This window comes from Tursiops truncatus, chromosome 10, assembly GCF_011762595.2.
Source record: "Tursiops truncatus isolate mTurTru1 chromosome 10, mTurTru1.mat.Y, whole genome shotgun sequence".
Lineage (NCBI taxonomy): Eukaryota > Metazoa > Chordata > Mammalia > Artiodactyla > Delphinidae > Tursiops > Tursiops truncatus.
This window is the reverse complement of record NC_047043.1, coordinates 60,148,749-60,171,342: the sequence shown is the minus strand read 5'-3', so window position 1 is coordinate 60,171,342 and position 22,594 is coordinate 60,148,749. Positions and strand designations below refer to the sequence as shown.

General features: G+C 44.8%; 1 protein-coding gene across 1 annotated transcript in view; it reads right to left on the bottom strand.

Annotated features, from left to right (window-relative positions):
• The window catches only part of SCN10A (sodium voltage-gated channel alpha subunit 10), a 93,426-nt gene that overhangs the window by 26,353 nt on the left and 44,479 nt on the right, over nt 1-22,594 (bottom strand). The window contains exons 11-17 of the mRNA XM_073811071.1: nt 19,977-20,118; nt 19,635-19,832; nt 18,776-18,946; nt 14,880-15,173; nt 12,062-12,170; nt 9,697-9,935; nt 6,900-7,073 (exon numbers count right to left, since the gene is read on the bottom strand). Of these exons, the coding sequence (XP_073667172.1) occupies nt 6,900-7,073; nt 9,697-9,935; nt 12,062-12,170; nt 14,880-15,173; nt 18,776-18,946; nt 19,635-19,832; nt 19,977-20,118 (1,327 nt within the window). The remainder of the gene's footprint in view (nt 1-6,899; nt 7,074-9,696; nt 9,936-12,061; nt 12,171-14,879; nt 15,174-18,775; nt 18,947-19,634; nt 19,833-19,976; nt 20,119-22,594) is intronic.

Sequence of the window (22,594 nt, the reverse complement as noted above, 5' to 3'; positions counted from 1 at the left end):
GCAAGTATCTGTGATTTCATGAACCTGGGATTCATATGTTTATTTAATTGACCAACCAATCTACCTACTTTGTTGGACACCAGCCATGCACATACATAGCACTGTACTAGCCTGTGAGGTATATGGAGAGAAGTCTGTGGACTCCTGTCCTCATGGAACTAATGGTTTAGTTGCAGAGATAAGGCAAAGACCCAGAAAGTCTTCACTGTAAACCCAAATGTGCTAAGTCCCACAGGAGAACAAAAGCACCATGCATAAAGATGCCTAAACATTTAAAAAATACATTTGTGTGGTTCTCTAATTTGTTAGAAAGAAATATGTGAGCTCAGCTGTCATGGGGTATTTATGGAGCCCTTACTAAGAGCCAGGCACTGGCCAAGGAGCTGGGATGCTGTGCTGGACACAGTAGCAGCAGTTTTATCACCCAACACAGCAATAAGTTCCAAGGTTTAATCCTCTTATGCAGGAAGCTCCATACATATTTTTCTTTGTGATGGAGGCGGTCTGTGTTCACCTTAGATCTAATCTGGAACTTACTTTAATGAGGATGCTTTACTTTTGGAATAGAATGCAAGGTAAGTCTAACATCTGCCCTCTACTGAGGAGGTCACCACTTGGTGATGAAATGGGCCTCGAACTTGTGAAGAATATCAGAAGATGGACTAATATGGTAGACTATATTGGGTCCCCCTTGGGTTCCCCTTTCCATCAAAAAGTTACTAAAAATGCTAGATAATAAAATCTTAAGTGCATTAATGATCTGTCAATAAAGTAAGTAATTCTTTAGCCAAAAATTAAATAACTACGGGAATTCAGAGATATAAACAGATTGCTGAAGTCAGCTTTTCTCTGAAGACATTTGCAAAACTGATGAATCTGAGCATAAGTTTTAATGGTCTCATGAGGCACAGCAATCAGGAAACACATCCCAGGGCTGCCTAAGGTAGACAGTATAACAGGAATTTCTCCCACCATTAAGGCGAGATCCCATAAGAAATATCTCTCAAGACAGGGGCATGGGACTTCCCTGGTGGCGCAGTGTTTAAGACTCTGTGCTCCCAATGCAGGGGCCCGGGTTCGATCCCTGGTCAGGGAACCAAATCCCACATGCATGCCACAAATAAGAGTTCTCATGCCACAACCACGAGTTCTCATGCCACAACCAAGGAGACAGCGAGCTACAACTAAGGAGCCCTCCTGCCGCAACTAAGACCCGGCACAACCAAATTAAAAAGAAAAAAAAAGATAAGGGCAAATTGAACGGCAAATTTTAGATAAAACTGAGAGAGGTTACTGCCAGAAGGCACTCACTGAAAGAAATTCTAAATGATGCACTTCAGGCGGAAAGAAAGTGATCCCAGAAGGAACGTATTATGTGCAAGAATGGATAAACAGCAAGGAAGCGCTAAGTATGAGAGTGAATCAAAACAAACATTGAATGGACACAACAGTAAAGTTTCACGGGGTAGGGCAGAGACTGGCTATATGGTCACCATTCACTTTTACTCCTCTCAGACACAAAGGAAGACTGTTTTCCCACTTTACTTGCAAATAGTTGAGGTCATATTATTGGGTTCTGGCTGATGGAATGGAGATGGAGACAGAAGTAATGTACACTACTTTCAGGCAGAGCCATAAAACATCATGCACTTTCTCTTCCCCTCCTATGGCCACCACAGAGGCCACCCATTGAAGATGGTGGTGACATCACACCATCCTGAGTCACTACTTGGAGCAGGCAAACCAGGAGAGTTTCCCAACCAGCACTGAATATGCTGTAAACATAAACCTCTATTACGTTAACTCACAGATTTAGAGATTGTCATTACAACTAGTTGTACTTCTCTTGAGTAATGTAGAAATTGGTACATTGCAGAGAGCCATTTCAACACATTGGATATGTGGCACTGGCTTAGTGATCACGTGGTGTACAATAAGGAAACTGATAGAAGAATCCTTGGAAAGTGTTGATCTGTGTTGCAGGGGCAAAACGATGGTCTGCAATAATTCTGGGGCAGATCATGAACCAGTAGCACTAGGCAAAGGGTCCGTAAAACAGAACCTTAGTATCATGTGTCAGTTGTAGTTGGTTACGTTTGTCAAGACATTACAAGAAAGAGATGAGTTCAGGGAATATTTGGTTGATTGATAAGAAATAAAAGGAAATAGAATCCAGAAGTTTAATGTATAACTGAGTCACTTTTCTGTACAGCAGAAATTAACACAACATTGCAAATCACTATACTTAAATAAAATAAAATAATCCAGAAGTTTAGAGTCTTGAAGGTTTAGGGAAGTACATTGCTTTAGATCTCAAAGAGTGAGCAATGAGATTAAGTCTTTATGAGTTCAAGACCAGTTAAATTTTTCAATGAAATGAAGCACATCTTAGTAAAGATGCTATTAATGGCGTAGCCACCATTTGAGGCAGAGAGAGGCAGGAGGACAAGAGAGCAAAGAAACAAAGCAGAACTGAGAACTTTGTCATAGAAAGCACTCTGGATGTATAACACACACAGAGGTCTGAAACCATCTAAGTTTTGAAGGAATTGTATTGCAAAAGAAACCATGAGCCCTGACTAAAAAAGCCTTTGACTGTGTAAACTTTGCCATCTTTCCACAAGCAGGAGGCAAGCTTTGAAGGTTGTACAGGCCTTCAGATATGGCACAGTCACTTCTAGAAGGAGTCCCACCTAGAGCTGACTGGCTTCCATCAGACTATGACATGAGTGAGGAATAAACCTTTATTGGGCTAAGCTACTGAATTTTCAGAAGTGTTTGTACAAATCTGGAATTATTTATCATCAATTAAGTCATATAGCTTTTAAAAACAAGATAAAATTAAAATAATTAACACGATAGTAAGTTGGGAAGGGGTAACTGGAATAAAAAGTTGTCCTGAAAAGTAAAGATTTTAGCTAACTTTTGACTTTAAGTTAACAATACATGCTGTCATTTCTAAGGTAACCACTCAAAGAATAGAAACAGAGTATTTAGTTTCCAAACCAATAAAGGAGGAAAATGGAACAAGGAAAAACAAACAGTCCAAAATAAATCAAGAAGAGAGAGAACAAAAATGCTACAACAGAGGAAACAAATAGAAAACCGAGAATATAATGATAGACACACATCCAAATATTATCAGTATTCACAATAAAATAAGTAGACTAAATGCTTTGGTTAGAAGACAAAGAGTGGATTGAATAAGAATCCAAAATCTGACTGCATACTATTTACAGTAGACATATAACAACCTTAAAGATATGCAAAGGCTGGAAGTAAAAGGATAGATAGAGATATATCAGGCAAATTCCAAACTAAAAGAAAACAGAGTTGTTTAATTACTACAGGCAAAAGAGACTTTTAAGGCAAAAAGCATTTCTAGGGATGAACAAGGTCAATTCTCACTGATAAAAGTTTCGCTCCACTGGGAAGATATAATAACTTAAAATATGTATGCATTTAATAACATAGCCTCCAGATAGAACCGTAAGGAGAAACATCACGCCGTAATCATAGTGAAAGATATTTTTATACACTACCATCTCAGTAATTGCTAAAATAAGCAGGGATATAGAATATCTGGACTACACAATGAACTTTCTCTACCCAATGGATATATATGCAGAGTATTGCACCATACAACTGCAGAAGACGCATTCTTTTCAAGTGCATAAGGAACATTTTCACTATACTGAGCCAAAATGAGATTATCAATAAATTTCAAAGCATTAAAATCATACAGTGTATGTTTTCTGAGTATAATACAATTAAGCTAGAACTCAATGGCATAAAGATAACTAGAAATACCACATACATTTCAAAATTAAGAACCATGCTTCTAATTAGCCTTTGAGTCAAAGAATAAATCAAATTTGAAATTAGGAAATATTTAGAACCAAACAATAAGGAAAATTCTGGGGCTTTCCTGGTGGCACAGTGGTTAAGAATCCGCCTGCCAATGCAGGGGACACGGGCTCGAGCCCTGGTCCGGAAGGATCCCACGTGCTGTGGAGCAACTAAGCCTGTGCGCTGCAGCTACTGAGCCTGCGCTCTAGAGCCCACAAGCCACAACTACTGAAGCCCGCACGCCTAGAGCCTGTGCTCTGCAACAAGAGAAGCCACCGCAATAAGAAGCCCACACACCACGACGAAGAGTAGCCCCCACTCGCCGCAACTAGAGGAAACCTGCACATAGCAACAAAGACCCAATTCAGCCAAAAATAAATAAATAAATAAATAAGTTTAAAAAATAAATAAATAAAATAAGGAAAAATCTACATATTAAAGCAGTTCTTAGAAGGAAATTGAAGTCTTCAATGAATATATTGGAAAAGGAAATAGGCTGAAAATTCCAACCTAAGAAGTTAGTAAAGAATAAAATATGTGGAATGTAAGCTGCAATTAAGATAAGATGCAGGATTAATTGAAATAGAAAACACCAATGAAGTAGAGAGGATCGACAAGCTAATAGATGGTTCTTTGAAAAGACATTAAATTGACGATCTTTGGCAAGACTAATAAAAATAGATAAAAGAAAGCACAAATGACTATTTTTAAAGAAAGAAAAGGATAACATAAGTACATGTGATATGGAGCATTAAAATGTAACAGCATAGCATATACAACTTAGTGTCAATAAAATTAAAAATTTAGATAAGAAGCAAATTTTTTTAGAAAAATAATAACTTACCAAAACCAATTCGAGAAATTGAAAATCTGAGTAGTTTCACAGCCATTAAGAAAATTAAATCAGTAAAGAAAAATCTTGACTTGCAGATGGCTTAATTAGTGAATTCTACCAAACTTACAAGAAACAGTAATTCCAGTCTTACCCAAAGATTGGGTGTAGAAGAAGAGGAATATTCCTCACTTCTTTTTACGGAGATTAGCATAACCTTGATGCCTAGATACTAAAACCTAGCAAGGACAATGCAAGTAAGGAAAATTACAGGCCAAATATTACTGATCAATATGGAGGCAAAATATTTTTCTAATTATTAGCAAACTGAATCTTCCAATGTATAAAAAGTGTATCACGATCAAGTTGGGTTTATCCCAGGAATGCAAAGTTTATTTAACATTAGAAAATCAATTAGTATAATTCACTGCTTTAACAGATTAGAGAAAACCATGTGATTATCTTAATCATGCAGAACAATTGTCTGATAAAATTAAACATCCGTTCATGATTAATATTCTTAACAAAAGAGAACTGCCGGGTTTCCCTGGTGGCGCAGTGGTTGAGAGTCCGCCTGCCGATGCAGGGGACACGGGTTCGTGCCCCGGTCCGGGAGGATCCCACATGCCGCGGAGCGGCTGGGCCCGTGAGCCATGGCCGCTGAGCCTGCGCGTCCGGAGCCTGTGCTCCGCAGCGGGAGAGGCCACAACAGTGAGAGGCCCGCGTACCGCAAAAAAACAAAAACAAAAACAAACAAACAAAAAAGAGAACTTCCTAAACTGATAAAGGAGTTTTTAAAAAAATCTTCTTAAAAAACCTGCCACAAATATCAGACTTGCTGAAATACTGAAAGCATTTTCTCTGAGATCAGGAAAACAGCAAAAATGTGGCTATTAACACATCTTTTCTATAGTGTACTGGATGTCCTAACCAGCACAGAAATGTAATAAAAAGAACCAAATGGTATAAGGATTAGAAAAGAAGAAACAAAACTCATCATTTGCATATGATATGATTCTGTTAACAAATTTAAAAGATTGCATAGATAAGTCATGAGAATTAATAACAGAGCTATCTGGATCCAAAAATATTAAATAGCAAAGTGCTAGCAAAAAAACAAAACAAACAAAAAAAAACAACCCAAACCCCAGAAAAGAACATTTAAAAAGAGGTTTCATTTGAAATAGTGTAATGAGCTAGGGAATATCTAGGAATAAATCTAGCAAAAGATATGCAGGAAGTCCCTTATGGAGAAATTATAAAACTATTGAAAGACTGAAATAAATAGATTGTGTGCCATTTTTGTGGATCAGAAGACTACATAACATAAAGGTTATATTTCTTCCCAAACTGATCTATAAATTACTGCAGTCCTAATAGAAAAAAAACCCCCAAACCCAACAATTTTGTGTGTAGGTGGGTATGTAACTTGTCAAATTGATTCTAAAATGAAGTGCAGGGGCCACGATATTCTTGAAGAAATAAAACAAGGTGGGTGACTTGCCTTACAGACACAGACATCAGGGGGACATCTCTTTTGTTAAGAATAAGGGAACACATCCTGCAGAAGGCGTCCTGGAGCTGAGTTGGGAGAAGAGCCAGGACGGGAGGCTAGTAGGAGGCAGTTTTTGAGGTGGGTGAGATATTGGGGCTGTGATTTGGGGACCAAGGGAATCAGAGGATGATCAGAGCTGGGACTCTGGAGTCAGGCAGCCTGGCTTTGAAATGCAGGTCTGAGGCTCACTCAGCAGCAGGGAGACTTTGGGCCATGATTTAACCACTCTGTCTCAGTTTCCCTCATCTATCTGTGGTGATAGTAAAAGCAACTCTCTCAGGGTGATGTAAGCATAAAATGAGATGTGTTATGTCAAGGGTTTAGCTCTGTGCTTCATGTATTGTCAGAACTCAAGAAAGAGTAGTTGCTATGATTATCATTTACTGTTATTTGGTAAGAGAACAAGAGGGTGCTAGGAAGTCTCCTCTTAGCGCAGATGAGGGGAGCCAGGCCCAGAGAGGAAAGGGCACACCCCCACTTTGAGTAAGTGCAAAGCACCACGTCTCTGGCTCCCAGGAGCCATGCCCTGCCTCCTCCCACAGGGAATGAAGAGGAAGAGGGAGCTGGCTGGTGGGGTCCCCAAAGGACAGAGTCCGTTTCCAGCGGGGAGCCTCCTTGGATGTCCACGTGGAGGTTCCCCAAGTTGCCAAAAGAGTACATTACCAGGCGGAAGGTCCGCAGCACTGTCAGGCTCCCCTTCCTGACCGCACCCAGCTCTATCAGGCTCACTGTGACGATGATGCAATCAAAGATGTTCCACTTCTTCTGGAAGTAATAGTAGGGATCGAACGCTATGATTTTGAAGACCATTTCAGCAGTAAAAAACACGGTAAAGACCTGCGGACAGAAACAGGGATCCATCTCAGCAGGGTCTGTGGGGTCGGGTGACAATGACAAATAGAGCAGGGGGGAAATGTCGTGTTTATAAAGTGGCAAATCCCTTTACCTCGTTTTTATTCTGTTTCTATATTATCTGCAGGCTCCTGACGGATTGGGGATGGGAACACTCAGTGTGGCAGCAGAGAGAAATCTCTGGATCAGTGCTCAGGGAATACACATTAGTGTTTCCATGCTTCAGTGTTTCCGTTTGAATGGTGTTGGACATGGAGTAAGTGGATAATCATTAGGATAATAATTATTATATAATTATGTAAATGAGAAGTCAATCTGGTTCAGTAGTTTAAAAGCAGGGATCGTGGGGCAACACAGACCCAGAGAAAAATGTCAACTCAGCCATTCCTAGCTTGTATAAGCTTGGACAAGGAGTGCACCCTCTCTACCTCAATTTCCTCATCTGTATAATGGGCTTTAAGTGAGATAATGCATACGCAATTCTTAGCAAAGGTCCTGGCAGACAGTACTTCATTAATCAATAATAGCTATTAGTAAGAACAATAATAATACATTGTCTCTAAGATTCTTTCAGCTCTGAGTATCTTTAATGGTCTTAAACAGGATAGAATTCTGACATTTAGAGAGGTCAGGGCCAGGCTTGGGTCACACAACAACCAGCAGGGAAGGGTGACAGGTAAGGAAGAAACCAAAGATCAGAGTTAGGTGTTTTTCTCTCATTTGCCCTCATCAGAGCTTCTCGCCAGCCTGGGAAACAGAGGTAGTTACATCCCTTTTACAGAGAAGGAAGTGGCTGAGAGTTTAAGGGACTTGACTGATGCCACAAGATGGCAACTGTGAGATGCAAAGAGCATCTACTGAGTGCCCTTTGTAGGCAAGTCAGCGTGGTGTGGGGGTGGGGCGATCAGGTCCTGTGCTCTAGAGAGACCTGGGTCACCTCTGGCTCCACCTTCCCCACCTGTGCTACCTTGGGCAGGATACTGAACCTCTCTGAGTCTTAAGGCTCTCTTTTGTGCTGCAAGGGTGGTGATAACCTCATAGCGTGTTGTGACGCTGAGAAAACACTTATAAAGCACCTGACTCATCATAAGCACCACACAGTGCCTGCCTTTCTTTCTTTTTAAAAAATGGCACTGGGCTCTGTCACAGTGGTAAAGGCCTTTGGTCTTTCTTGCCTCAGCTTCTCCAACTGTAAAACAAGGTGCGGGCTCAGAGGTCTCTTCCGTCTGACCCTTTGGGGTCTATGATGACTTCTTGGCAATAAGCTCTCCCTTCTCTTTCCATTTCCCCTTTTCGTATCAACTTTACATAGCATGTGTCTTCTTAGCCTAGGTGCTGCTGAAACATAAGGCATGCTGGCTCCACAGTATCCCAGAACCTACTGGCATCATTTTCACATCCCTGGATTCTGGGAAAGGGGGAGATTTCTAGAGAAGAGCAGTCACATTTCCTCTGGGACCCCTCCTTCCACCTAAGTCTGCAGCCTACAAGGAGTTAGAAGAGCTGTATGGTCCTGGTGGAACTAGAAAGCCACCTGCAGTGGAGTGGACAGTGGTGTGGACATGGAGGCAGGACCCTGACCTTCACAGCTTCTGCTTTTCTTGTGTGCATGTGCGCACACACATACACACACACACACTAGCACGTCCTGTGATGGGGTTTAGCACCCAGGAGTTGAGAGGTGTGAGCTTCAGAGCCAGTTGGCCTGGGTTCAAATCTTGATGCTGTCACTTACTCACCTCTAGCACCCTGGGCAAATTAGTTAACCTCCTGTGCCTCCGTTTTTCCATCTGTGAAGGGGCATAATAATAGTACCTACCATATTGGGGTTTTGTGACAATAACATGAGATAACCCATGAGAAGCATCTGAGGCCATGTCTGGTCTTGAGTAGGTGATCAAATAAAGTTGGCTATCATTACTGTTCCTGGGGGCACAGGCTGAGGACAGTTCTCCTCTGAGTCTGACACTTTACTCAGCATGTAGGGAAATCCAGTAAGGACTTTGTGCTGTTCAAAGAAAATTATACTACAAAGTTATGGAGGAAAATTTAAAGGAAAGTCCTGTCTGAACCAGATTTTAAAAAAAGTTCTGACTCCCTGACACTTTTGTGATAACAGCAAGCATGATCCCAGGTTCCCTCTCTCTCATTATCTTCCCCTCCCTCCCCCACTCTTCTGCACTTAAATGACAGCGTTGAAAAACCACAGACACTGTGTTTTGCAGTCACAAAAGCAATAAAATTGGAAGGAAATTTGCAAGTCCATAGGTTGTCTTTAGATGGGAAAGTGGCATTTATCATCATTTCGAGGTAGTGGCAGCTGCAATGCTGAGAATTCAGGTGGCTGTCCTAAGTTCTGCAAAGGGGAGGCTAGCTGCCCCTAGGTCAGGGCTCTCTCTGTCCACTTCCCTGTGCTCATTCATCCCAAAGCAATTCCCAGCAGCTCAGCCTGGTCCTCCAGACTTGACTTCCTGCACTAAGTGTCTACACATCTCCCGCACTGCTCTCAGCCAGCAAGATCAACACTCCAGTGAATGAGGGCATGCTGCTACCCCACCCAGAGCCCCACAGATCTGACAGCACAGGCAGTGGCTGCCAGGGCACTCACAATGTTGCCAATCTGAAGCATGGCTTCGAAAGCGGGACTCATGCCGTAGTGCTCCATGGCCATGAAGATGGTGTTCACCACGATGCACAGGGTGATTGTGAGCTCTGCAAAGGGGTCCGTCACAATCACGAAGAGAAGGGTCTTAAGCTTCACCCACGTGGGGCAGCAATCCCAGATCAGATACTTCCGAGCCAGGCTGGTCAAGCAGGGTGGGCACCTCTGTTTAGACTCCTCGAATTCTGCATCACAGGTGTGGTCAATGACAGCTCTCAGCCGGGCATGGACTCAGACCCCCACCCCATGGCCAGCTTCTAGACCTTGTCATTACTTATTGGTGATTCTCTTGGTAGGTTTTGGAGACCCATTATAACACCTTATAACACCTCCCATCTCCACTTCAGCACTCACCCTTTTCCTCCTTTTTGAGCCCCTGTAGTCTAGCAAGTACAACCCAGCCTCTGTCCCCATTCAGTCCTCCAAACCATGGACCGTACACTTTTTAACCATCCATCGCAAAGGTCATGCATGTCTTTGCTTCTCAACTTACCCAGCTTACATTTCATGTCCACCCCCTTTATACTCCCTTGCAGACACCTCAGTTCCCTTGCCCTCTCCCCCCTCCATTGTACTTGCCTGGCAAAACCCCAACTCTGAATAAACCCAAAATGGAGATGACTCTGTACCTGCGCCCAACCAACTGAACCTGGTTGGGAAAAATCCACAACCACGCTGACTGGTCCCAGCTTGTCACTGCCCTGTGTTTCTCCATTTCATTCCTTCAATCTTCCAGACCAGCATTTCTCTCTACCTTCCCTCTCCTCCAACCTCTCCCTCCTCCTCCACCTCTCTAATCCTCACTCTCTGCTGATGAGTAATTATTAAATAGTTATCCATGAGCAAAAATAACAACAACACTTGTTATGTACACATTTCTCAAAACACAAACTCAGTTATGCAAGAAATGTAGCTTACGGGGTTTTCTCTCCCGTAACTGAATTCAATTTATACTTCAAGTCTCCAACCAGGGGACTTCGTTTTGGTTAACTCAACGTCTGCTACTACTTCGTTATTTGAAGTTGTGTCTGAGTTCTGGGGAGCTGAAGGTTGGTGGAGGGTTGAGCTGGTCCTAAGTCATTGCCAAGTGTATTTCACTTGAGTCATCAATGTTCCCATTTGGTTGTCGCTGGTGGGAGAGCCATGGAGATGGCTGTTCCGTCTTTGCCTCTCACTCATCTCCTTCTGCAGCCTTCAATGGGAACAAGGTGATCATCCAGATACTCTCCTGTCATGCTGGGGCCACAGAGCACCCTTTGAGGCTGCCTCAGTTCTTTTCTACCCAGGCATGTTACTGGCCCATGCTACCCTACGGTTTCTGTGTCATACTAGGCATGAGGGTCTCTGTCTAAGACTTGCCGCCTCCAGCTTCACCTAGAAAGTAAGGTACAGGTTGGCTCTGTTTTCAAATCACTCAAACATTTTGTTGTTGCTGTCTGTTGTCCACCATGCCCTCCCCTGCAGTTAGAATTCAGCCCAGGGCTGGGAGGAGAGTACACAGGGCCCCTTCTCAGGGACACACCAACATCCAAACTCCTTTCTCCATCCTCCAGCTCAGGACATTTTAAATTTGTCCAGAGGAGATGAATAACTAGATATGACTAAGGCCATGTTTTCCATGCCCTGAGGCAAAAGAAAGGCTGGATAAGAAGACAGGTCTTATACTCAGGGTGAGAAGGATATAGCCGTGCTCTTTGGTACTTGAGTGCCAGGTGGCCATTCTCTTCCTCCACCCTGTGGCTTGGTGTAAGCAGTTAGAATTTAGATCCATCCCTGGGGAGGCTGAGTGGATTCCCACCTGATTGATGGAACCCTGAATTGACAAGGATTTAGTTAAACTGAAGGATTAATTTACTTAAACTGCCTTCTAATGTTCAGCATGAGCTTGAGACAGAAATTAAGTTATAACCATAAAAGTCACTGCCATGAAACACATGGGAACAATTTTTCCATGTTTGAAAATTAAAGACTGTTAAATTTCTTGCATACCTGAGTGGTAGCTTGAAATTCTCTGTGCCTGCTGGATCACTTTTTAAAATCCAGTTTTGTGAATACATATGAAGCAGATGTTAATTTGAACAAGAAATGAACTAGAGCATTTCATTCAGTGGATTCTATTGTTTTTGAAAATTTATCCACATTTTAAAAACCACACTGATAAAGGGTAATGGGGACAAGGGCATAAAAATGAGGAGTATCCCAGGACACAGAGATGGGTGCTCTTCGACACAGGTTTGGGGCACCCCATCTTCTGCTCATACGGGGACTCCTCATGGCACAGTGAGTGGAAGTTCCAATGAGCAATACTTACCCTCGAGGACAGAGGTCATGATACTGACAACACTCATTGCCCTTTGGGTTCGGAAATGTTCATTCAAGTATTCTGCTGTCAAGTAAGTCTTCTGTCCTGCATCAGATGCCTGCTGGGACACAAACAGAGTCAAGACATTCCCCTAAAGTCTTCAGTGGCAAAAACAGATCACTCAGCCTCTTATTGGCCTCTCTTGGGTGGTTGTGAGCTGCCCAGTGAAGCTACGGTCCTCTGCAGTCATGCTTGGAGTAAAGGGGCTACTCCATGAACTTGGGGTAAGAGCTCAGATGTGAGGAACAGTGTGACACGGAGCTGGGGTGCAACCAGAGCCTGAGTTCGTAGCTAACAGATGACCTGGCCTCACCTGAGGCTTTGCAGAGTCCTTCCCTAAGACAGGTTCCTGGGCACCAGGGTTGGGAGGGGGCTGCCTCAAGGGTCTCTGAGGTTTCTACCAAAGGGTAGTGGGAGTTGCAGGGGCATCAGGCCAGGCAGTCATTATTGGACTTCTGCCGGGCTGCGCATATGACATTTACAGAGAGTTCCTACTCCATGATAGGCTTCCTTGACCTCCCTCCTAAGAGGCCCATTTCTCTTCCCAACATATGACCCATTTCCTATTCCACATGGTCTCTCTCTTTCTGAGGGAATATTTGTTGTGTCTTGATTGTTCAATTCTTAGTTTCTGACACAATCCTTTTGACTCTTCTCTCTCTGGGCCTTTATTGGAAGCTCTGTCTGGATTCTGTGCCAGGGCCCTAACTCTAGTCACACACTTACCCTGGATGTGGGGAGTCCCAGGCCCATTGTAGCTGACTCAGCACTGCACTAACCATTCAGAGTCCAAATTCAACAAGTATTTATTGAGCATTTGCTGTAGGTGAAGCTCATAGGTATATAGTACATATAAAGAAAGTTTAGAAATTTCTCAACCACGAGGACTCAACAAAAGGTTCTAGCATCTACTGCTGTTATTGGTCAGATGTGTACATAAATGAAGGCACTTTGTGATTCCATTTAACCCTTCAGCCATTTAGAAACCTTTTTATAAGGTCTTTATAAGGGGAGACATGGAGGCTTGAAGAATTTAAGGGACTTGCTAAAGGTGACTCACTTGGTAAATGGCACAGCTGTGACTGATGTTCAGGTCCATGTGACATGGAAGGGATTAAAGAGTTAATCTTGCACTAGCCAGATAATTTCACTAAAATGAATCAAGGCTGGAATATCCAGGAAAGTGGTAATCCACAGAGTAATAACACGGTTTCCTGAATGAGGCATTTTCTAGAGAGTTAAAGTACCTCCAAGAGGACCCTGAAGCCTGGCTTTGACTTGAGGACTTTGGGTTGGTGATTCTCTTGGTAGGTTTTGGAGACCTACTCTCTACCATCTCTGCCCTGCTCTGTACCCATGGAGGGTGACCTGAGCAAACTGCATCACCCTCACCCTCTGGTTCTGGTCAGGTTTGGCCAGTGGGAGGCACAGACAGGAGATCCGAGGCTGGGAGGAGAGAGGAGCTGGCTATCTGCCAGCTGGCTTCTTCCCTGCTGGGCTGTGGCTGGGCCACCTTCCATCAGGCTGCCTCTCACATAAAGGGGCAGGTCTTGCTGGGCTCTGGTCCTTCCCCTCACCCCTTAAGCCTAGGCTTATTACAGCTTCCCACTGTGGCTAGTTCCTCGGCGCCTCACTGCCCCTTCTTAGTTCCTGAGCCCAGCGCCCATCTCTGTAAATACTTCCATAAACCCTCTCCACTTGCCCACCGCAGTGGTTCATCTGTTTCTTGCTGGGACCCTGAATCCCATGCATCCAGTCAGAGATGGAACTAAGGTAACACTGTAAGACTTATCCAAGTCACTAGAGCCATATAATGGTCAGCTCACAAGTCGGTTTGTAAACCACTGTGTGTCCTGGGCTGGCCAGAGGGCCAAAAACAACAACAACAACAAAACAAAATGGGGCTTCCCTGGTGGCACAGTGGTTGAGAGTCCGCCTGCCAATGCAGGGGACACGGGTTCATGCCCCGGTCCGGGAAGATCCCACATGCCGCGGAGCAGCTGGGCCCGTGAGCCATGGTCGCTGAGCCTGCGCGCCCAGAGCCTGTGCCCCACAGCGGGAGAGGCCACAACAGTGAGAGGCCCGCATACCGGAAAAAAAAAAAAAAAAGAAAGAAAAGAAAAGAAAAAACACTAGAAGCGTCATTACTGAAGATGGAGGGAGAGCTTAAATTAAATCACAGCTCCAATCCAATGAGGAGTCCCTGATTTGCCATTACACTCTGTGATTATTCTATTAAGAGTGCTGGCCAGTTAGTCACTGTTGCCTAATTTGTGCATTTTGGCAAGTTATTGCTTCTCCAACTAAAGTCAGGGATACTTTGCTTCTGCTAAGATCTGTCCGGGGCCCCTCCCAGGATTTCTCTGAGTCTTAATTGTCAAGCCCAAGGTAGTTTTCACAGAGTCACAGGCAAGAAGAGAAGAACCTTTAATTTTTTTTCACACTCGTCCAGGAAGCAAACAGGCCTATTTCTAAAGCCGTGATAGTGAGTAGGGACAGAGAAACTCTGGGGGAAAAAATGATATCAATTGGAAAATAGTCTGTATCACCGTCCTGCAGAGTAAACCAGAATACCTGTTTGATCTCAGTTAAACCCAATCTCTCCCTCTGGGTCTCACCTGCCTTGTCTGTAAGATGGGGGTAGATGGGAGGTGCTGGGCAGAGTGATGTCTAAAGGATCCTTCCACGGGTGACACTCAGGGCTTCTTGGCCTGAGGCCTCTAGCCGGAGAGCAGCCCCAAAGAGTCTGGAGCATTCACAAACTCACCGAGACTTCGATGGCTCCAGCGGCAAGCTCACCAGTGGGCAATGTTGGGGGTCCATCTTCTCCACGCCCTAAGCCAGGGCTGGGAGTTTGAGGCAGTGGACTCCTAGGGAGGGGGCCTTGCTGGCTTGCATCCCTACCCAGCAGCAGAGAGCCCCGATGGCTTTGACAGTCTCCAGGAAAGACTCCATCATCTGTGACCCCATCAGGGAATGAGATGTCTCGGCCAGGGGCCTGGAAATGGAACACACTGCCATGGCTAGCCTGGTGTCTCCCCGAGGTGAGGCCTAGGAAAGACTGGGCATTGCCCCAAAAGAGCAAGAAAGAAGGCAGGCTGGAAGAGCATCCTGCAGGCAAATCTGGAACCCAACACTTCCCCCCCACCCCCACCCCCACTCCCACCTCCCTGCCCTCAGCCTCGTGACCTTCCCATAGAAAATTAAAGACACAGACCTACGGGGTATTCTAGGTATACATGGGGAGAAAAGAGAGGAAAAGAATATTCTTGACACAGCCTGGGAAAGGGCCAAGATCAAAAAGAGATTGCAAGGTGTTCAAGATCAGCAAATAGGTCATCATGGCCAAGGATGTGTCAGAGGACAACATTGTCACCCAGATGGGTCAGTTGTTTGCCAGCCTTTGGCCATGGTGCTGGACAAAGGTATCTTAAGTTCCCTGCTTCAGTGCAAAGTTGTGACTTCAGTAGACAGTTATGTACACCAGTACAGGAACAAGCTTAGTAAAGGGTTGTTGAACAAACGAGTGCTCTTATTTTCTGAAAATTAGGCTCGACAATTCATTAGATCCAGCCTATATGGGTGTGAGAGTTTGTTTTGCAAAGGAGGAGATAAGAGCTTTGTAATATAATGAGCTTCTAGGATCCCGCGAGGCAAACGTTGAACAGTCAACAATGGGGAGATTGAAGGGAGAGTTGCAGCCTAATTTCCTGGAAGAATAGTGCCATTCCTCCAAATCAATAAACATTTCCCATCAAAATCTTCCTCCGAGGGAACTGTGTGGCATACAGTTGCCAGAGGAAAGGAGCTAATTCAGAGGCCCAGAGTCCCTTGAGAGTTAGTGTTCTGGGTTGGCTAGTTCCCACGACCACGATCTTGACCAGACAAGTTATCAATTCTGTCCTCACCTCATAGAAAGTGCTTCTAAAATCTACATACTGACTTCCTATCAAACTCTGATCATAATGCTGAATTTTTCCCCCTTCCTTAATTCCTTTTATTTACTAAATTACTAAAGTTGGGACACTTTGTCAATTAAAGCTCTCCTGACCTATCCCCCTCTCCCACAGAAGTGAAATTTGCTTTTTTGATCATTTGGAGCCCAGTCCTGTTCAACAACCATCACTGTAATTCAGTATTAAAGTCCCCCACAGCACTAGGGACTTCCCTGGTGGCACAGTGGTTAAGAATCCGCCTGCCAATGCAGGGGACACGGGTTCCATCCCTTGTCCAGAAAGATCCCAGATGCCACGGGACAGCTAAGCCCGTGCGCCACAACTACTGAGCCTGCACTCTGGAGCCTGCGAGCCACAACTACTGAAGCCCGCGTGCCTAGAGCCCGTGCTCCGCAACAAAAGAAGCCCACGTACTGCAACGAAGAGTAGCCCCCGCTCACCGCAACTAGAGAAAGCCCATGCGCAGCAACGAAGACCCAACACAGCCAAAAATTAATTAATTAATTTAAAAAACACAGTGCTTTTTCCCTAGAATATATGTCCAAGGACATTGAACTCATAAAAATCCACGAATCCTTCCTAGTTTTGAAGCAAAGGAACAGAATTGGCATATCCTTATTAAAGATGGGACAACTGAGTTATATGCACTTGGGCACTAAGCAAACCAAGAAACTAAGAAGAAAATTTTGGTCCCGTATTTGACAAGCAGTGCCTCCTTGGCCACCAGCTAATATTTCACAATTAACCTATTTGACAAATGGTGGACAATGAACTCTGAATCTAAGTATCGGACGTGCCTTTAAAATGCATCCTCCAAGCAAACCAACTGGTTTCCTCTGTGTTCCCTGAAACCCCTGCTGTGTCTCTCTGCTAAGTGCTACCCCCAACCTCTCTCTCATTACTGCTGGTCAGAAAATGGCTTTTTATTAAAACCTCCTATGGTCTATTTACTACAATAACACACCTGGGAAAGAAGGAAGAGGATGCCTTATTGAATGGACTCCAGTTAATCAGTTAGTATTAAGGAAGTACCCAAACAATGCCTCCCTGTCTTTGCATAAACATGACCTCCTTTCTGCCTGGAAAATATTCCTCCCCAAACGCTCCCAGTTCTCAATTACTAGAGGACACCCCTACTCACTATTTACTATTCACTTAAATTATCCCCTCCTCCATGAAGCCTTTCCTGATACACCCTCGCCCTCATAAGAGTAGACGTTTCCTCTTCTATTCCCCAAACACCATCTATGTGTCCCTAATAAAGCACTCAACACACAGCTATTTTTATATCTTCCTCCTCCACCCAAATGGAAGTCCTTGGGAAATGGACTGTGTTTTAGTCAACTCTTTATAACAAGCACCTAGTGTTGTTGAATTAACAAAACATGGTTCCTCTTTTTCCTTTTGAAGGTAAACCTAGCTGGAGACACAAGCACACAGACACACACCAGACAACTATTGGACATCCAAGTGCTAATCTGTGCGAGGCTGACTGAATAGGAGAAATTAAAGCCCAATTCAGAGTGTCACTGACATGTCCACGGAAGCTGTGATTCATCCTGTTCCATGGTTGTCAGAGCCCTAGTCAAATCCCCTTTGAAACAGCTTCTGAACTGTGCCCTGTCCATATCAGGTGCTGCTCAAAAGAGGCAGAGCAAGGAAGGGAAGGGCACAGACTCTGATAAATGCTGAAGTGTCGGTGTCACTGAGGTCAGTGTGCATGGGAGTGTGCCTGTGTATGTCCATGCACACAGAAGTCTGGGGGTTGTAGAGATCCTATTCCAAAAAGTAGGACATCCTTCAGAGGAGCACAAGGAAAAGAGATCGGGAGGGAAGTGAGCGTCAGCAGCCTTGAAAAATAGCCATGTTGATCCCCTTTCCCATACTGTTACTGTGGGATCTACTCTACCACAAAGGGGTTATTATCTCTCAGGCCTGTGGAAAGGGTATATTTGGGGTACATAGGACTTTCAAGGGAGAAGGAGCTGGTGGGAGGAAACTTGGTGAGTACAGGGAATCTTGGAGTAGGAGGTAGCGGGTCATGATGGTGGCGAGAATTGCTACAGGGTCTGAAGTGAGGTACTGAAGTTATTCCCAGGCTCGATTGTTATCACAGAGACAGGTGCTGGGATCTCCTGTGCCAAAAGTAGGGGAGAATTTGAGCTGCAGGGGCTGAGGCATGAGGTCAGAAAGAAGCTTGTAAATGATTTCAGCATCACGAACAAGGATCCCACTCCTGCTCCAGAATTGCAGATAAGAGTATCAGAAGGAAGCTGACCCTTGATGTCCACAGGTCCACAGACACCTCAAGGTCAGCATGTTCAAGGTCACAAACAATCCAGGGTTCTTCTCCAGTGTTACTGCCTTAGAATCACCACCTACCTAACTGCCCAATCTGGAAACCTGGGAGGCATTTTGGACTTCTCCCTTCTTTTCCAACATTCCAGAGTCCCAATCTTGTTTATTCCCTCGAGTCCCCATAAAAGTCTTCATAATCCACCCTTTTCCCCATCCATAATGCCCCTGTCCTAGTTTAGGCTACCATTGGTTGGGGGGCGTGGCAGGCAGGGTCTGTATTATCAAAACGTCCTCCTAGTCTCTGTGCCTCCAGATATCTCTCTGCTACAAACCTCTTCCCACTTCAGCATATTGTCCATGGCAGCTGGAAAGGTGGGTCACCTTTAAGGCACAAATCTGAGCCCCTTACCATTCTGTGCTCGTTGTAAGACTCAGTCTGGGGTGACTTGTTGTCATCTGTGGAGCCCTCTGACACCCTTGGCTTCATTCTGTGCCTTCTCACACTGGCATTTTTGGAGGCCAAAGGGGATCCATTGTGGGAGTGGAGAGAGGCTGTGTCAACCCCCAGGGCTGCCAGCACCTGAAAGGAGAGAACAGCAGTATCTGGATGAGCTTAGCATAAATGTGTGTCCCCCAGACATGGGGTGTCACAGAGGTGATGGCATCTAAACCAGAGGAGATCAGGATTAGGACCTGGGTGGTGGTTGGATTAAGACATGGCAGGAAGAGTCACCTCCCTCATTCACACCCTGTAGTAAACTCTGTTGATGCCCTGTCCAGATCTCTTTTACCAGGTCAGTACCCTCATCTCAAGCTGCTTGAATGTTAGTTACTAATGGGTTACAGCTGCAGGATTTGCAGAAAACTTTCTTTGACTATACATTTGACTGGAGCAAGTATGGAGGTACAAAGGGCCAGCGTTCTTGCCTCCAGGTAGGGGTAACCCTGTGGAACAAGTCATGCCCTGGAGCTCCCCATGGGATCAGGCCAAAGGTAGAATCTAGCTGAGGCCACTTCCTTGTTTAATTCTTCCCCTGTCCCATCCTGTTTCCTTCAGTCTCCTCCTAAGAGCAGCCCTCAGTGAATCACTTGCACAGGCTCTTCATTCATTTTTTATGAGAAAATCTAACCTAAGATGGTCTCTGAGATAAGATGAATCTTCCTATGGTTCCTTAAAATGACAGTCTTACTCTAAGAGGCTAGTCCAGATATCTGCCCAAAAATGTACAACCTGCAACAGATTTCACAAAGATCCACCCCTCACTGACCTCCTGCTCCGTCCGGAGCATCTGAAGGGCCTCCTGGAACTTCTTCTCCTTGGCTTCAATTTCATCAGTGGTTGCCTGGTTCTGCTCCTCATATGCCATGGTGACCACAGCCAAAATCAAATTGACCAGGTAGAAAGACCCCAGGAAGATAACAAGCACGAAAAAAAACATATAGATTTTCCCAGAAGCCCTCAGGGTCTGCAGATTCAAAAGAAAGAAGAGAGACTTGTACCTAGAGAACTTGGGCCCCTGACATGGTCAGGGTCCTCCAGGAAGAATGTAGCCATGCAGCCAATGCCCCAGCCTCCAACCGAGTCTGTATGGGGACATGCAGATCAATACCTGCTGGTAGAGGCGTTCCCAGGAATCCTGTGTCATGAGGCGGAACAGTGAGAGGAAAGCCCAAGCAAAGGAGTCAAAGCTGGTATAGTTAAAATCTGGGTTGTCAGATGTTTTAAGGCAGAAATAACCTTCAGGGCAGTGGCTGCAGCAAGAACAGAGAAGGTTGTCAATTGCACAGCCTCCCACTTACTGGGGGCAAGACAGTCCAGAGTTGTGGGAAGACCTGAGGGTTTGAAGTCAAAGACTGGAGTTCAAGGCCTAGCCTACCTCTTATTAGCTGAGTGACCTTGGACATTCAGTCTCTTTAGGTCTCAGTTTCTCTTGCCCATTAAATGGGGACGATAATGTTAGGGAATTACTGACTGAAACCACCCGTCCTGGCCAGGTTAGAACCGCTTACGTGAGTTGTCTCACAACAAGAGGTCTCAATAAGGAACATGGAACCAACAAGCTGCCACCAAAACCAACCAGAAGAATTTGGGAGGGGAAAAAAGGACGGAGGAGGTGCCAACCCATAATAGTCCTGCAAACCTCCCAGACTCCCTCGTGATAGAAACTGTCTTGACTGAGAGATGTGTGTGCAGCCAGGAAGGGTCCTGAGTCAGACCAAATATGGGCACAAGCAAAATGATTGGCCAGAAACAACCCAGAAAGTTAACCCAACCTCCATAAATCCTGAGACCGCAAGCCATGAGGCAGAGCAGTTCTCCTAGGTTCCCTACCCTGCTGCTGTCTGCTCAAACACTCATTTACAAAAAAGTGTTTTATTTTGTCAATATGCACGTTTCCTCAGACGATTCTTTTTTTTTTTCTTTTTTGGCTGCGTTGGGTCTTCGTCGCTGCACACGGGTTTTTCTCTAGTGGCGAACAGGGGCTACTCTTAGTTGAGGTGCGCAGGCCTCTCATTGCGGTGGTTTCTCTTGTTGTGGAGCATGGGCTCTAGGTGTGCGGGCTTCAGTAGTTGTGGTACGTGGGCTCAGCAGTTGTGGCTTGCGGGCTCTAGAGTGCAGGCTCAGTAGTTGTGGCACACGGAATTAGTTGCCCCGTAGCATCTGGGATCTTCCCAGACCAGGGGTCGAACTCGTGTCCCCTGCATTGGCAGGTGGATTCTTAACCACTGTGCCACCAGGGAAGTCCCTATGATTCATTTCTGAGGGTTAGACAAGATCTCATCTTGGGCCCTAGAAGAGGTACCCCCCCCTCCCCGCCCCACCCCACCCTGGTAACATAATACCTTCATGTCAGAGTTTCATGCAAAGGGAAATGGCCTGGAGAAGGCTAGCTGGCTGCCCAGACATGACCCCATAAGATGGTGAGCTCTTTGCAAATTGACACCAGCGGAGGCAGAGTCAGTAAAACCTGGGCCAGTTGGCATCACCTGCAGAGTTGTCTTTCAAAGGAGGACTCACAGTTAGCCAAGTTTAGTGACCAATTACATGCAACAATCAAAACACCACTTTCCGGGCTTCCCTGGTGGCGCAGTGGTTGAGAGTCCGCTTGCTGATGCAGGGGACGCGGGTTCGTGCCCCGGTCCGGGAAGGTCCCATGTGTCCCGGAGTGGCTGGGCCCGTGAGCCATGGCCAATGAGCCTGCGCGTCTGGAGCCTGTGCTCCGCAACAGGAGAGGCCACAACAGTGAGAGATCCGCGTACCGCAAAAAAAAAAAAAAAAACCACCACTGTCCAATAACTGAGCACGTACTGTGTGCCTCTCTCACTCCTAAGTGCTTTACAAATGTTATAATTTCATCATCTCAATAATCCTTTTTTTAAAAACGGATGTGTGGTACTGGCACAAAAATAGAAATATAGATCAATGGAGCAGGATAGAAAGCCCAGAGATAAACCCACGCACATATGTCACCTTATCTTTGATAAAGGAGGCAGGAATGTACAGTGGAGAAAGGACAGCCTCTTCAATAAGTGGTGCTGGGAAAACTGGACAGGTACATGTAAAAGTATGAGATTAGAACAGTCCCTAACACCATACACAAAAATAAGCTCAAAATGGATTAAAGACCTAAATGTAAGGCCAGAAACTATCAAACACTTAGAGGAAAACATAGGCAGAACACTCTATGACATAAATCACAGCAAGATTCTTTCTGACCCACCTCCCAGAGAAATGGAAATAAAAACAAAAATAAACAAATGGGACCTAATGAAACTTCAAAGCTTTTGCACAGCAAAGGAAACCATAAACAAGACCAAAAGACAACCCTCAGAATTGGAGAACATATTTGCAAATGAAGCAACTGACAAAGGATTAATCTCCAAAATTTATAAGCAGCTCATGCAGCTCAATAACAAAAAAACAAACAACCCAATCCAAAAATGGGCAGAAGACCTAAATAGACATTTCTCCAAAGAAGATATACAGACTGCCAACAAACACATGAAAGAATACTCAACTTCATTAATCATTAGAGAAATGCAAATCAAAACTACAATGAGATATCATCTCACACCAGTCAGAATGGCCATCATCAAAAAATCTAGAAACAATAAATGCTGGAGAGGGTGTGGAGAAAAGGGAACCCTCTCTTGCAGTGTTGGTGGGAATGTAAATTGATACAGCCACTGTGGAGAACAGTATGGAGGTTCCTTAAAAAACTACAAA